The sequence below is a fragment of the Muscardinus avellanarius genome (genome assembly GCF_963383645.1).
Source record: "Muscardinus avellanarius genome assembly, chromosome: 19".
Classification (NCBI taxonomy): domain Eukaryota; kingdom Metazoa; phylum Chordata; class Mammalia; order Rodentia; family Gliridae; genus Muscardinus; species Muscardinus avellanarius.
The window spans coordinates 37,054,834-37,070,591 of NC_137805.1; the positions used below are offsets into that span (position 1 = coordinate 37,054,834).

A 15,758-nucleotide genomic window follows, 5' to 3' on the forward strand; every position below is an offset into this window, starting at 1 on the left:
ACTTGGAAAATAGAACACAACTAGATAGTTCACCCAGAAAAGATTCTCTAGGCACACAAACACATGGGCAATGTTATTCATGAAGACTGGGAGGACCACAGAGGGTTCAGGGTCAAAGCAACCTTTATTTATTTATTTATTTATTTATTTATTTATTTATTTATTTATGTGTGTGTATTACTAGGGAGGATTGAAGCCAGAGGCATTTTACTTCTGAGCTACACTCCCAGCCCTTTTTATTCTTTTGTTTTGAAATAGAGTCTCACTAGGTTGCTGAGAGGCTAACCTTGAACCTGGGATTCACTTGTCCCCCCGCCCCCAAGTACCGGGATTGCAGGTATGCACCACCACAGCTGGCCGGAGTGACCTTTTGAACATGAACTTTGCAGTTTTATTATTTCACATTTCATATAGACTGGATTGTTGCCAATATTCCTTCAGTCTTTGCACCGAGATGCATGGTTGCCTGTAAAAAGGTTGCAGTTTTCTAAGGAGCCCCCCATCCCTTTCGTAAATTTATTTTTCAAGGAGTCTCTCATTCCAATGGCTAACTTCATGCACCCAAATGAAGCGCACTGGATATCCCAACAAGTGTGGTTAAACTGGGCAATGGTCAATATGTGACATGTTTATAAATTTATTCTGTCTAGAGAAGAGGTTCATGAGGGGGGAGATGCCAGGAAGCAAACAGAACAACATATGTTCCAAGCCTGAGAAGAAATAAAGAGATGGAATTAAAAGGTGGTCCCAATGGGAAGAAAACAGAAAGGACAAATTTTAAATTATAATTAAAATACATATGCATGCATATGTATATATACAAATATATATGTGCATATTTTTTCTTTATGTAACAATCTTATATAACCAACAGCTAATTAACCAGTGCCTTATTTTTGTTGTTCACAGGAGACCAAAATCAACTGTGTTCGTCTGGCTACAAAAGGTATGTTGGCGTGTCCTTGTCTGTCTTTAGCTGTTCTTTGGAAATATAAATATTTCCCCCTCTAGGCACAAAGGGAAAGTTTAAGCAACAACATCAAAAGACCAGAAAGAATTAGTTATTTTCATTGAATCATTTGCATCTAGACCATACATCCTACAGCTCTATTAAGTAGTATTGTGCCTAAAGCAAAATAGGAGGTCAAAACATATTTACTGGGTGGATGGAAGGATGGACTGGTACTAGTCAGAGGTGTGATGAATATAAATTCACTCAAATATTCTTCTGTTTTACCTCTTCACTATGTTTGGCCTGTGTTTACATGGGCATTTTTCTTTGAGCAGACATTGTCTCTTAGACCTGTCTTTTGAGTTTCATACCTGATTCAATTGGTACATGGCTTGCAAAGACAAGGTGATATGCATTAGTGCCTCTAATAATGAGAAAACAAACACTGCATTGTTTTGTTGTTGGCATTTTCAATGCTGATCCCTCCAAAACGAAGACACCATTGTTCAGGATCATCACTTTTGTTTCCCTAATTATAATTGAATTGCCAGGCTCTTTCAATTGGTACATGTTTCTGTTTATTACTCTTTTTAAAAAACAAAAATCAATGAATGGTTTGTTATCATTTAACCTATTACAAGGTTGAATGGTTAGGAATCTGGCTTATCTTTTTCTTAGGGAATTGATATTTTAACAGCAATTCCCCCTCATAAGCACACACCAAAATTGGGTTTCGTTCACTTGAATTCATTCACAGCATACCCAATGTCATAGATTGCTTCCAAGGATATAAAAGTTGTAAATATAAATAGACATATAATCATAGATATAAACTGTAGAAAAAGGGAATAGAGTAACATATGTGAATGTGACTATATATACATATTTGTAAAGTATGTATGTGGAAATATGCATGTACACACACATACACACTCACACTCACACTCACATACAGTGGAGGGGGAGAAACAGAGAAGGGAAGCAGAGAGGGATGGATAATAGCTGTAGCTATTTGACAAAGCATGCACCGAGACCTGTCATGCATGACTTTTTCAACTTTAAAGAAAATCAGCTCAATATGCTGGCACCTCAGGGAGGTTGCAGGAGGAAAGAGAAGACGGAAGCACTTGGGCTCATTGTGATATGAAATCACCCTGATTTCACATAAGTCATAGAGGTCAGCATGTCCCTAACTCCTTGCCTCTCAGGGACTCAGGCTACTGGACAGAAAAAGATAAAAGACTCGTTGTGAGGCAGGGAACATTGATGGCCTACAGACAAAAGTGACACAAATCACGGGCCTTAGCGACTTTTCCCCTGAGGGAAACAGATAGTGGAGAAGGAAGAACACCATCAATTGTGTCGTGCTGGGGCTCTGGAGAGCTGGTCAAGATAGTGGGGTAGCCGCAGTATTCCCTGTAAACAGGCAGCCAAAGAGGAAAGGAACACACAGAAAACTCCTTCACCACGTGATGCTCCACAGCCCCCCAGCTGTTTTTGACCTCTGGACAGGGAAGGGTCAGAGCAATTTCTGTAACCCCCCATACCCATAGAATATGTAGGCTTCTAAGGACAGCCTCCGGGACATAGGCCCTCTAAATTTGGAGTTTTCTGGGCCCTGTTTTCTTACCTGAGAACTTGGGAACGTATGGCCTGACAGGCAGTAGGTTCATGTGAGGTCAATGAAAGGGTATTCATAAACAGACTTTCCTAGAAATTTCTGGACCACCATCCTCAGAAGCACAGAAGCCCACTATATGCTGGTCTCTCCACGTTGAATTCCTGAAGTGCTGGAGAATTATAGTGGCATTTAAAGAGCTCTCTGCCTCGCCTTAACATTAAATTTTCTTCTTGCATTTGACCTGTAAGTTATAGTCTTCTTTTATTGGTGTGTGTGCCAGGTAAAGTGGGGGTGTTTGAAAGGATAGAAATGTACGCATGAGTATGTATACCCATCTGGTCAAATTCAGGCAGAGGTTGGGTGTGGTGGCACACACCTGTAATCTCAGTGCTTGGGAGGCTGGGACAGGAGGGTTGCAGGGTTTCCCTCAGAAACTAGCAAGACCCTGTTTCAAAATAAAATATGAAAAGGGCTGGGTGTAGCTCAAAGATAGAATCCCCCTAACTTAAATCCTCCCCAGTGCTCCCTAAATCCAGGCAGGGCTCTAGGGATTTCAAATATTCACATCCTGATTATCCAATTCAAGCAGAGTTAAAACTTTAGCTGAAAGAAACATCAGCTCTAGTAGCACTTGGGGAAAAGCTAGATAATGTAAAATTCCACTCTACCATTATTCAGAGAGTAATACTTTTCCCAACACCGCCTTCATAGGTAACCAATCTTGTATATACCTTGATTTCAGACTTCTGACCCCTAGAATTAGGAGACAGGATATATTATGTTGCTTAAATTGCCCAGTGTGTAGACCTTATTACAAAAACCAAAGGTCACTTACTTTGCAAGCCTTCCAATGTGGGCAGCACTCAGTTGAAGCCTGAATGACTAAGAGCAGCATTAAAGAAAAGTAAGTGTTTGATGCACACCAGAGCCAGGTGTATCTCTCATGTAAGAGACACTGGGTTTAGAGTCAAGTTGGAAGGACGCTGAATGAGCACTTGGACCTTTTCCATGTAGCATTCATCTGGGACCAAAAAAATACTGACTGTAGATGCTGGCTGGACTCTCCAGGATCAGGGACAGGACAGCAGCAAGCCGCCTTATCATCAGAGCACTGGCATGTTCAAATGTTGGGAGCGTGCCAGCAGAGCCACAAGAAAGGTACCATGGTGAGAGAGGCAGAGAAGCTTGGGAAGAGATGGATGACCCAACTCTGAGACTTCGTATACCTCCAAACATGCAGGAATACCAGGATCACATTTCCTTTGTTAACAGAAATACTGTTTTCAGCAAGCCTGCCAGAAAGAAATTTAATCCAGGTTGTCAGAAAGGGATGAGGTGGGTCAAATATGGGTTTCTGGCCTTAGACCCTTCAACTCCTTGTGGGCAGTGCATGAATCTAGAAACCATTTGCCTTTCACTGATCCTGGATGCCACAAGCATCAGAAGTCTGAAATCAAGGTGTCCACAGGATTGGTTCACTCTGAGGGATGAAAGAATGAATCTGTTCCATGCATGTCTCTTAGCTGCTGGTGGTTTTCTGGTAATCTTTGGCATTTCTTGGCTTGTATAAATATCAGCCAGTTCTCTGCCTTATCTGTGCATGGGATTTGCCATGTTTTCAGTCCAAACTTCACCTTCTTATAAGGATTGGATTAGGACTCCATCCTACTCCAGTATGATTTCATTCTAACTTAATCAATTACATCTGCAAAGACTCTATCACCAAATCAGATTATATTCTAAGGTACTGGGAGTTAAGATTTCAACATAAGAGTTTAGGAGCAATTTGGAGGGGGAAAAAATTCAACCCATACTGGGGCCTATACAGATCAATGCAGTGTCCATGTGATTCACAGTGTAATCTCACTATTCACAGTTCACACTGTGATCCCAATAAGTGTGCAAGAAAAAGGAACCAGACATGCCACAGGGGAACTCAAAAGTGACCTGAGGTTCAGATTTTATTCCTGTTCCTGGCAGAAGCTGTGTGAGGCTGTCACAGGCAGGGGAATTTCATGATCCTGGGCAAAGGGTAAGCAAAATGGCCTCAGAGAGTGCATGCTGGGTGTGTGGCAACAGGACCATTCTCCAGCCTCATATAATGATGAGGCATTAGGTGCTGGTCCAGTCATGGTTATGGGCAAGGAAAGGTCCAGGATCCTAGAAATGCACACCCACTGCCTGCAAAGAAGAGCTCCAAGGAAGAACTGCTTCATCCCAACCAAGTACCAATTTCTCAATCAGATGTCCCATGGCGGGAGATGTCTGACTCATTGACGACACTTAGAAAATATTTGCTGAATGAATAAATGAATTTAGACTCAGAATCTTACTGCATCTCAGAGACCATGAGGGTCTTTCTTGATTGCCCTGAAACTTGGTCACATCATATTTACAATGAACTTTATCTGTTCACTCACAAAATATTTTTAACATACCTGTCAGTGGTCTGCTGCAAACCTGCTCTCTAGAGAGTAAAAGGCCCATTGGTCAAGTTCTGGAGTTTAAATACCTGCATTATAGAAAATTGTAATTTACCAATAATGTAAAAACTGGGCCCCAGGAACTTCCTCAATGTTTATCAATTGGCTCTAGCAAACTGAGCTGATGCAAACCAGTCCCAGCATACCAAGGCCTCTACCACCGAGTTGGTTATGAGGATCAAATGACATGACATATATAAAGTGCTTTGTTAAGAGCAAAGTGTTTGAAGGGAAAAATGGTTGTCCTTATTATTGATAACTATTATTTCTTTCATATAGTCAACTCACTAACTATGAGCAGGCCACCTTGATAGGAATTGAGGATTTCATGGTGAACCAGAATAGTTCCTGTCCACAAGGAGGTCCCAGTCTAATTTGGAAGCAGGCATGGAGAGAATTATTGGAGTAGATAAAAGAGAAGTTATAATTGTTAGCATTTTGCTACCAATCTTTGGCATCTGCTCCTCCTTTCCCTTCCTAATCTTTCAGGTACTTCCAGAAGAAATGCACCCCTGTGCTTTGGACAAGCCTCAGGAGAAAGTCACAGTTGTGAGCCCTTATGCAGACAAGATACAGTACATCTTGCTTCTCTTTGGATGCACACTACCAAGAGAAGTGAGATAGACCTCATGCAGACTGAGGTAGTCATGTTGCCAAAGTCCCAGGCATTAATGACAAGGGTGCATTCCCAGGCCATCCTTAGGGGACGGGTGCAGCATAGAAGACTGTGCCTGCACATTTCTCCCCACCCTTCTACTAACATGGGGAACCACTTAGTATACAGAACAAGGATGGAATTTAGGAAACCAACTGACTTGAGACCTCCCACTGTGAGAAGTGTTGCACCCCTGACCCAATCCCAAATGAGGAGTCAGGTCCCTGTATCTGCAGGGGATATATGGGGTGGGTTAGTATACCACCAAGGGGTAGTATGTATTTGTGGGGCAAGGAAAGAACCTCAAAATGAAGCTTCAGCTATGGCACTGTGGGGCTGCAGCTTGTCTATTAGTCAGAGGTTTGATTCTGGGATTAGAAAAGACTCCACTCAAAAATTTTGAAGGCAGCCTTTGTCATAAGTGAGAACCTGTGGTCATTGTACCAGGTTCTTTTCCTCATTACCTTGTCCTCAGCCAGGGGTTGGCTACTGTTAACTTTGGAGACTTTGAGGACTCAGAATGGAGGGACCAATCACAGTGGGAAAGTAGAAGTTGTCTACTTCTACCGGTTCTAATGAACCGGTAGAGATGAATGGGGACTTGTCTTAAGGACAGCATCCCTAGAAGCACAGCCTGAGGAAAGAATTTAGGAAATTATAATGTATGGAGAAAGGACTTTCAAAAACCCATCTATCTCTTAGTGAGAGAATGTACAACAGAGAACTGGAAAGGCTGTGCAAGAATCTTCTCTTAGGTAAAGTCAAATATGAACTGGATCTGGAGTGGAGTATAACTGCCCAAAGTCATCCTGTATTCATGCTAGAAGCCCAGTACTTGTACCTCCTTCCCAGGTCAACCAGTCTTTTGTATTTCCCCCTCCTTTTCCCTTCCCTCCAACCCAATCATTCAGGTGGTTCCAGAGGAAATGGCACCCATATGCCTTGGGGAAGTCTTAGTAGAAAGTCACATTAGTCGCAACACAGCTCTCTGCTTGGAATACTCTAGCCCTACTCAGAGGTGTAGAGAAAAAAAGTGTTGCAAATGAGTAAATAATCCATGAGTTTTGGGGTTAGAAATGAAACCATTATTCAGAATTTAAAGGGAAGGCAGTAGAAAATCAAGAAGTAAAAAGGATCAATTTAAAAATTAATTTAAAAGGCATTGTTCTTGCAGTTAAAATAAAACTTGTGAGACAGGAAGCATTAGCAAGGGGCATTTAGAACCACTAGGCATTTGGAGACGAGGGCATGTGGGCAGCAGTTTGGGAATATAACCCAAACATGCTCAAAAGTGATTCTCAAGAGAAAGAGACATGTGAAAATTTGGCCAGAAATTTGATCCCCACCTTTGAAATCAGAGATTCCAAAACTCAACTAGGAAGCAAAACAATCTTTATTGTGGAAGAAACATCATCTCATTTGGTGGAAGATACCCTAGTCTGCAGCTGCTGAAGGAGAAGCCAAGTATCTCAGTTCATGCCCTTCTGGTCCAAGTATCCCAGTTAATGCCCTTCCGGTCCAAGTATCTTAGTTCATGTGTCAGAGAAGGCCAAGGGGAAAATTGTTTTTGACTTAGCTATTTAACTCAGGGACCACACCACTCCGTTTCTCTTCAAGAAACTGACATCAAGTTCCATTCAAGATCCTTTTCCCACTGCTCCTCCTATCCCTTTGTGTACCCTCCTGTTTACTACTTGTTCTTACCTGTAAGCCTCCATCAATCTTTCTTGCATTCTGTGGGCTCTTCTCACCTGCTAGACTCATGAAGGCTCTTAGTCATGCACTGCATCACACTGGTCTTCTTCCAGTTATTCAGCTACATCAAGTTGCTTCCAACCCCAAGTTCCTTGCTCATTGTGAAGTGCTCTGGTCACGATCTGTGCCACCTTAACAGAGAAACATCTTCTAGGTGTAAACTTCACTTCCTAAGAATGACCTCCAGTCTAATACATGCCCCCAACATTTTTCATTCTCAATATACCTTGTACTTTTCCTTCTCAGCACTTGTTTCAACTTGCAAACATATATTTGTTTGCCTACATGCTTAATGTGCATCTCCCTGCTAGACTCTAAGTAACGTAAGTGTAAAAACAGTGCCTATTTTGAGCACTGTTGTATATCCAGGTCTTGGCATATATTGGCATTCAATAAAATGTGTTGAACCAACAAATGTAAAAGTGTGTGTACATGGATGAACAGATGGATGGATGGATGTTTCTTTGGATCTGTGGACAAATGAATAGATGAATGCTTCAGTAGATCAACTGAGCAATGGATAGATGGATGGAGAGAGGACTGACAGTTCATTTTTCTTCCATGGACATACATCTTCCAAATGCCAGCTATGTGTCAGGATTGTTCTCTTGGAAGGTGAGATAGAGAGTCTACTATGTGGTCTACAAGTCTCGCTAACAGAAAAGCCAGTCAGTTTCTGCTTGGATCCCTGTTGGGAGAGTGATCTCACTTCTTCTTGGGTAGTTCCTTCAACTTTAGGACTCTTCAGTTGGAATCTAAATTAGCTACTTATTATTTTTGTCCATCATCCCTTGAAGCCACACAATCCCATCTGCCTTTTCTCCTCCCATAAAATAAAATTTGCTACCTCTAATCTGTCCCTCCCTCTAGTATGGGCCAAGAAGGTACATACCTGCCTTCCTGCCATTAGTTGGAACCGCTCTGGCAGCCAGCAGGCAGCCACTCTCCCATCTCTGGCACCAGCCTTCAAGGGAACACAGCTGGCTCTGCAGACTCCTGCTGGGTGCGCAGGAGTGGCAGTTAGAAAAATCAGCTTTGATTTGATTTGCAAACTGAGCAGAGTCATTGAGACAAAATAAATCCGGAAACCCATAAAGCCATTTGCAGACTTGTGTTGCAGAAGACAGCTACAGTTTTAATCTAGTAAACACTCTGTAACGATCCCATTAAAACAACCCCCTTGGAGTAGGTGCTGAAAGCTGAACTCTAGAATAATGAAGCATGAGATAAGTAGCCAGTGTCACCAATAGTTTTGTCCTGCCAAATGGTAGCAATGGACCAGAACTATTGTCCAACAGCAACAGGAAAGAGGCCTGAGAGATGGTCTATTGTAAGCATGCCTTCTTTTTTTGTAATCCTAGTACTTGAGAGGCTGAGACAAGAGGATCACAGGTTCAAGATCAGCCTCTGCAACTTAGTGAGACTATGTTTAAAAATAAAAGTGGATTGGGGTATAACTTAGAGGTAGAATACCTCTGGGTTCAATTCCCAGTACAAAGAGAGAGAGGGAGAGAAAGAGATAGATAGATAGATATAGATAGACTTAAACCCTATCAGTGAAATCTCAATGTAGTGTTCAAATGGGGAGAAAGGAGGTCTGTAAACATTAACCACCTACTTATTGTGTGCCTGTCACAGGGCTCTATATCTTGACATGAGATTACAATCAGATGAATATATCATGCACTAAATAAATGCTGGTCATCATTATTACCCTTACTCAAGGGATGAAGCCGTTGAGTTTGAAAGGGTTAAACAAAGAGTTCAAATTCCCTCCAAATTAGAACTATGCCTCCCTGACACCATTGTAATCTTGTTACTACCATAGACTGGGTGAGGGTCCATGGGCTGCTGGCAGGATCCCCCACCTCTCCTTTGCCCTCCCCTTCCCACAAAAGGTTTAAGGTGTGGCAGTCTTTGTCTCCCCCTTCAGTTGTGTCCAAGTTGAGATCTAGAATCTGGGGCAGAAGGTGAGATGTCTCAAGGAGCTCTCAGATTTCTTCACCTCTTCAACATATTGAAACTAATAAGCCAAGAAATTAGTTTGTCTTCAAGGTTGTCTGCTCCGGGGCCATCTGTAGCCTGGCAGTATCTCCCTACACTCAACTTTTATCGATTTCGAAGGGAAAAGAGTCAGAAAGGAACTCTGAGGTACTCTAAGTTCAGGCCTCTGTCTCTCTCACATGGTCTCAATGTTTCCATTCATGACAGGATATATACATACATATACCAAACAGGGCCTGGAAACCTCAGACAAAGGCTATGAATTATTCAGTAAAAAAAAAAAAAAAGAGTTACACGAGACAGACATGGTGGCGCATGCTTGTAATTTAGGTACTTGTGAGGCTAAGACAGGAGGGTCACAGGTTCATTTATAGCCTCAGCAACATATTGAGACTCTCAGTAGCCTAACAAGACTGGTTTTTTTTTTTCCAGAAAAAAAGGGGCCAGGATGTAGCTCAGAGGTAGGATGTCCCTAGGTCCCCCACCCCTACACACACACACACACACACACACACACACACACACACAGAGTGTCATATTGTTGGAGAACCAGGTGATATGGGAGAAAGCAAGAGACTTCCACCTCTTCTTTGGCTGGATTAGTCAGTATAGCATAAACTTTGTTGCAAAAACAAAATTCATACCCAGTAGTTTAATGCCACCAAGGTTTACTTGGTTCTTTGCCATCTAGAATAGATGTGGCCACTACTGGTGAAGAGAAACTGTGGAGGTGGTAACTTTGATACCTTATTTGGAGATGACTCAAGCCACTTTCACTTCACCGGCCTTGATGAGGACTAGTCATGTGATACAGCCTAGTTGCAAGATGGCTGACCAGGTCTCTATCATATGCCTAAGAAGGAGAAATGGCACCAGTAAACACATCACCACCAGCATTATACATACAACACCTTTCCCTCTCCCTGTTTCCCTTTGAGTTCTGCTGAGACATGTGATCCTCACTGCTCTTCTACCTCTCTGCCTACAAGGAGAACCCTTCTCCATCCCTGCACCTCTCCAGCTATTCCTCTGTTCCCATCCCTGCTAGCTGGCATCATTGCTAAGCTGAGCTCAGAATGTAGCTCTAGAGGATAAGGTAGGAGCTTACCAACCAAACTCAGGCTTTAACCATTTTCTATTTAATCCTTAAAATCACTTCAAGAGATATCTATTATTACCCCCACTTTATAGGTAGAAAAAACTGAAATTCAGAAGTGTATATGATTTTCCAAGTGACAACCAATAAGTGAAAAATACTGAATCTGAGATATATATTCAATTACTTTTTTATTGGTGTGTGTGTGGTACTGAGGATTGAATCCAGGGATATTACACTTCTGAGCTATACTCACAGCCTGTTTTTAATTTTGAGACAGGGTTTTACTAAGTTATTGAGAGTCTTGCCACATTCCTAAGGCTGTACATGAACCTATGATCCTCCTGTCTCAGTATCCCAAGTGCTTGGATTACAGGTGTGTGTCACCATATCTGGCTCAATTAATTTCTAAAAAACATTTATTAAGTGCAACTCAGTATTGAAATTTGGCCACTCATTCCCTAAAGGTTAAGATCTTTATCATTGGATCTGGGTGGTCTTGGATTCTAGGCAGGAAAAGGTACTTAACTTCATGCGTCTCAGTTGCACCATCCCTTAACTAGTCATAATAACACCATTTAGTTCACAGAGCTAATGCCAGAACTTAAAAGCTAATGCATACAAAGTGCTTAGTGCAATGTCTGGCTTATAATGAACATTCAACAAGTAGTAGCTAACAGGAGTGCCAACTAATATCTATCAATACAGTGTGATAAGAGCTATAATGAAGGTAAATTCAGGACGTCATTAGAGCGTGGAGAAGAGAAGTGTAAATCAACTCAGTGTATACTTTGAGCGTGAACACTCAGGCAAGTTTTGAAAGAAGAATGAAAATTATCATGTTGAACAAGGTTGGAGAGTAAGGCAGAAAGCCCTTCATAGCCAAGGAAGTATATATCCAAATGAATGGAGGCAAAAGAACATGGGCTTGAGCTTGAATGAGACCAGGATAAGGGAAGGATTGCTAGGATGCCAGATGAGTTTAGGACAGTGAGAGATGAATCTGAAGTGGTATGCAGGGCCAAGCCACCCAGGAATCTGGAGTACATGTATACCAATAGTATCCAGAGACAGTGGGAGCCTGGGCAGGAAAGACACCCTCGCTGAAGTTTAGACAATGGCTGGGAGAAGATGGACTGAGGCAGAAACAAGGCATCCAAAAGGAGAGAACAGTTAGGAAGCTGCTGAAAGAGGCCAGGATGGATTATATGGGTCATTTCATCTCTTAAGCCTTTTTATTTCTTTTTCTGACCGGTGAGGCCCAAATATTTTATCTTGCTTCATCAGAAGGTTGAGGTGAAAAAGATTAATAAAAATAGCCACTTAAGACAGAGATTAGCAAAATTTTCTGTAAAAGAACAGCTGGTAAATATGTTCAACTTTGCAGGCCTTACGGTCTTTGTCACACCTGTCAACTTTGTCACTGAAGCACAAAAGCAATCATAGGTAATGCATATGCATGCAGCTGTCTTGCAATAAAACCTTGTTTATGGACACTAAAATTGGAATTTTGCATAATTTTCATGTATCACAAAATATTACTCTTATTTTCTTCCCAACCATTGAAAAATGTAAAAAAAAAACCCAAAATATTCTTAGTTTGTGCACGCACAGGAAACAGACAGTGTGGGGTCCAGATTTGGCTCACGAGCCATAATTTACTGATCGCTAACTTATAATGTGCTTTGGAAAGGGAAAAAACTCCTCAAATATTCAAGGGAGGAGAACTATGATTACTGTTTACTGATGGTAAAGTTTTATAGTATCTCATGGCTATTGATCAAACTTGCCATTTGTGTTATTTTTACAATGATATATTTTTCATTTATCGCTTGGTCTGGAATATCTCTCTCTCTCTCTCTCTCTCTCTCTCCTTCCCTCCCTCCCTCCCTCCCTTTCTCTCTGTTTTACATAAGAATCTTCTACAGTTTTTTTTTTTTTTTTTTTTTTTTTTTTTTTTTTTTTGGTAGTACTGGTTTTCCTGGAAACCCTTCTACCTCCGGGCTACACTCCAGACCTATTTTATATTTTTTATTTGGGAACAGGGCCTCTTAAGCCATCAAGGCTAGCTTTGAACCAGTGTGATCCTCCTGTTTCCATCTCCCAAGCACAGGTATTACAAGCGTGCACCACCACACCCTACTACAGGGTTTTTTTTTTTAATGAATAATGAGAGAATCTCATGGCCCCAGCTAAACATAAGACACTCTCTACATTTTTGTTTCACTTTCTTTAGAAGCAAGTGGTGTGTTTAAAAGGAAAGGAACATTGATACCAAGCACACCATGAACGCAGTCCCTGCCAGTTACCAGTTTTATGACCTTGAGCAAGTTATATGAGTCCTCCCAATTCACCATTTCTTCATTCATTCATTCATTTATTCAATAGTCACTGAATGGCTATTATGTGCTAGGTACCATGCACAGCCAAAGAGTTCACTAGTGAATGAGATACAGGTGTCTACCTCAAAACACACTACAGAGTTAAGAAGGCATCCACTTATAATATGGTGAGGTTATTGCATTGAGAAGGGAATTTGGGGTGTTTATGGGAAGACAGAGGAAGGACATCTGTCCCAGATACAATGAGACACTAAACACTGACACCTGAAGAATTAGCAGTTGTCAGCCAGGTGGAGAAGCAGGAAGTTATATATTCCATGCAAATTGACTGGCCTAAGTATGGCCTACAGACAAGAAGGTAGGAGGTGATTGGTCACAGAAAAGTTGTTCATTGTGCTGGGGCAGAGCAGGAGATGTGGTGGTGGTAGTAGAGAGGGATGAGACTTAAATTTTAAGAAGGGAACTGTTCCTGAGGATCTGTGAGCTGGGGGAAAAGATTTGAAGTTTATCTAAGTATAATGGGGCACTGATGCATTTCAGTCAGAGCATGGAGGGTAGGTGGAAGGGGAGAAGACTGGAAACAAGGAGACCAGAGAGGGGGCTGAGCCAAGAGAAGCACAATTCCTACAATTTAAGTGGAAATGAAATTGGAGAAAAGGGGGCACCTTCAAGAACTTTTCTGAGGTGGAATTTACACCTGGTGGTTAAAAGCAAAAGGTCAGCAGGGGACTCCCACATTTTTAGACTCAAAAGCTCCACGGATGGTAGCTCCATTTGTGAAGAAGGGGAATATTTAGAGAGATGAAGTTTGGTACTCTCTGGGTTATCCTAGGTCCTAGAGACCGTGTGTATGATGCACCTGGAAGAGTCCCTGGCATGTCATGGGTGTGCGGCAAACGGTGACGCTTACTCTTGTTTCATTTACAAGAATCTAGTTTAAGCCCCTGTTTTGTTAGATTCCGGTGTTCTTTTGCTGTTTAGTGTGAGCTCTTCAGAGCCACGAGATGTGCAGTTCTGCTCACTGTACCTCACGTTTTCATTTGTTTCTTTCTCTCCTTCTCTTCTGCATGCTGCCTGGGGATTGGCTTCCTTGTGGTCAGCACCAATGGGCAGCGCCCAGGTGACCCCGGGGACTCCACTCTGCCTCCTCACCACAGGTGATCACCAGAGCCCTGGGCGGGTGGGAGGGGATCGGGAGTGTCCCCTACTCAGTGGGTCCTCCAGGCCAGGTACACCAAAAAAAAAAAAAAAAAAACACTGGCAGTCCCTCCACTCCACCTCCCGTGCACCCATACCCCTCCAGCCATTCATCAATCCATCCACTCACCCATCCATCCACCCATGCATCCTTCCATCCACTCATCCATTCTGCTAATGCTTAACAAGTACCTACTATATGCCAGGCACTGCCCAAGTTACTGAGGAACACAAGAACGAGCAAAGGAAGATGTGTTTATATGCACTTTTAGGAGAGGAAACAGTCACTGGTCAAAATAAATTCCACAAACAAATGTGCAACTGTGGGTAATATTATGAAGCAAGGGTGCCCAGGGTCTAAAACAAACACATGTAGAGCCAAGGAAGTGCTTCACAAGAGAAGTGACAACCAGACTGTGATCTAGGGTTAGGGAATGAGTTAAACTAACAAATCTGTGCTTAAGAAATTAATAGATTCAGCCATGATCTCAGATCCACCATTGGTGCTGACATATCTAAATGTTCAGCCTCAATTTTCCTACTCAATAAGTAGGCATAGTAATGCCTACTTCTTAGGGGATACTAATTTGCATCATAGACTACCATACATACCTCTGAAGTTCTATTCTAAGACTAAACAAGATAACAAATAAAAAAGGAGATAAAATAGGAGTATCCAGATCAGAGCAGGTAATTTTATGTAAATACATGTAAATATGTACCATTTTTAAAGGGTGCAAAAGCCATCCATGGCAGAGGTTGATGCCCAGCTTGATACCCTCGAGATGGAAGACAATTTGCCCACCAAAAGTTTTCTTTACTGAAGGACTCCTTTCTGATCAATGGGACTTTTCCTAGAGATCTCAAACCTTTGACTGTCAACTCTCCCAGAGTCCTTGCCCAGCCAATACCCTCCTCTCTACTAATCTCTAACTGATCAGTTTACCATGGTTAGGAAAGAGGGAACAGCAGACAATAATGACATTGAGTCTGGCCATCCAGTTTCTTCACAAACCACCCGCTGTCATAAATTCAGACATATCTGTAGTGGACATCTTAGACTGGGTTCCCTGAACATGGAGCCTGTGATAGAGAATCGTGCACAGATTATCTACTGGGGAGTATTCTTAGAAGAAAGAAATGGAGGGTAATTGTATAGGACAGGAAACAAAGCTGAGGGAGTATGTGGGACTTGCATCAGCCTGAGCCCACAGGGGTCTCTGGAGTTTGAATTGTGCTACAGAGTTGGCTCCACTTTGAGGCAAGTGGGCAGCATCTATATCATAGCATCCATCACTCGTGGCTTCAGGCGGCCCTCAGAGTGTGTGACCTTCTAAGAGAAGTGGCTCCCCTTTGCCCGATAGTCCTGCTCTAGGTGTCTGTGGGAGGTATCTGTGGGCCATCCGCAGCCAGCACCCACAGCAGCTGGAGAGTAGCACACCTGCAGTAAAGGAGATCTGGGTGGAACCTCAACTGTACCCACACTGGCTCAGCTTCACCCCTGCTTCTGCACTTCTGTGAACCACCACAGCCCAGTGTTCCACTCCAAATACCTACTGCGTCTTGTCTCAGCCACTCCCTGGTCAGATGACCTTGAGAAAACTAGATAGCCTTATTTCACCTGGAAAAATGAATTCTCATACTTCATAGAGT

The 15,758-nt window shown here is 42.3% G+C and overlaps 1 protein-coding gene across 8 annotated transcripts in view; it reads left to right on the top strand.

Moving 5' to 3' along the window:
- Positions 1–15,758, top strand: part of PTPRT (protein tyrosine phosphatase receptor type T) — a gene marked incomplete at both ends in the record, with an annotated part of 1,183,313 nt that overhangs the window by 968,593 nt on the left and 198,962 nt on the right. For 5 of the 8 annotated variants that reach the window (XM_080716374.1, XM_080716373.1, XM_080716375.1 and 2 more), the window contains 2 exons: positions 910–946; positions 14,009–14,065. In XM_080716374.1, coding sequence (XP_080572500.1) covers positions 910–946; positions 14,009–14,065 — 94 coding nt within the window. The remainder of the gene's footprint in view (positions 1–909; positions 947–14,008; positions 14,066–15,758) is intronic. The other 3 variants (XM_080716376.1, XM_080716380.1, XM_080716378.1) reach the window with 1 other exon arrangement.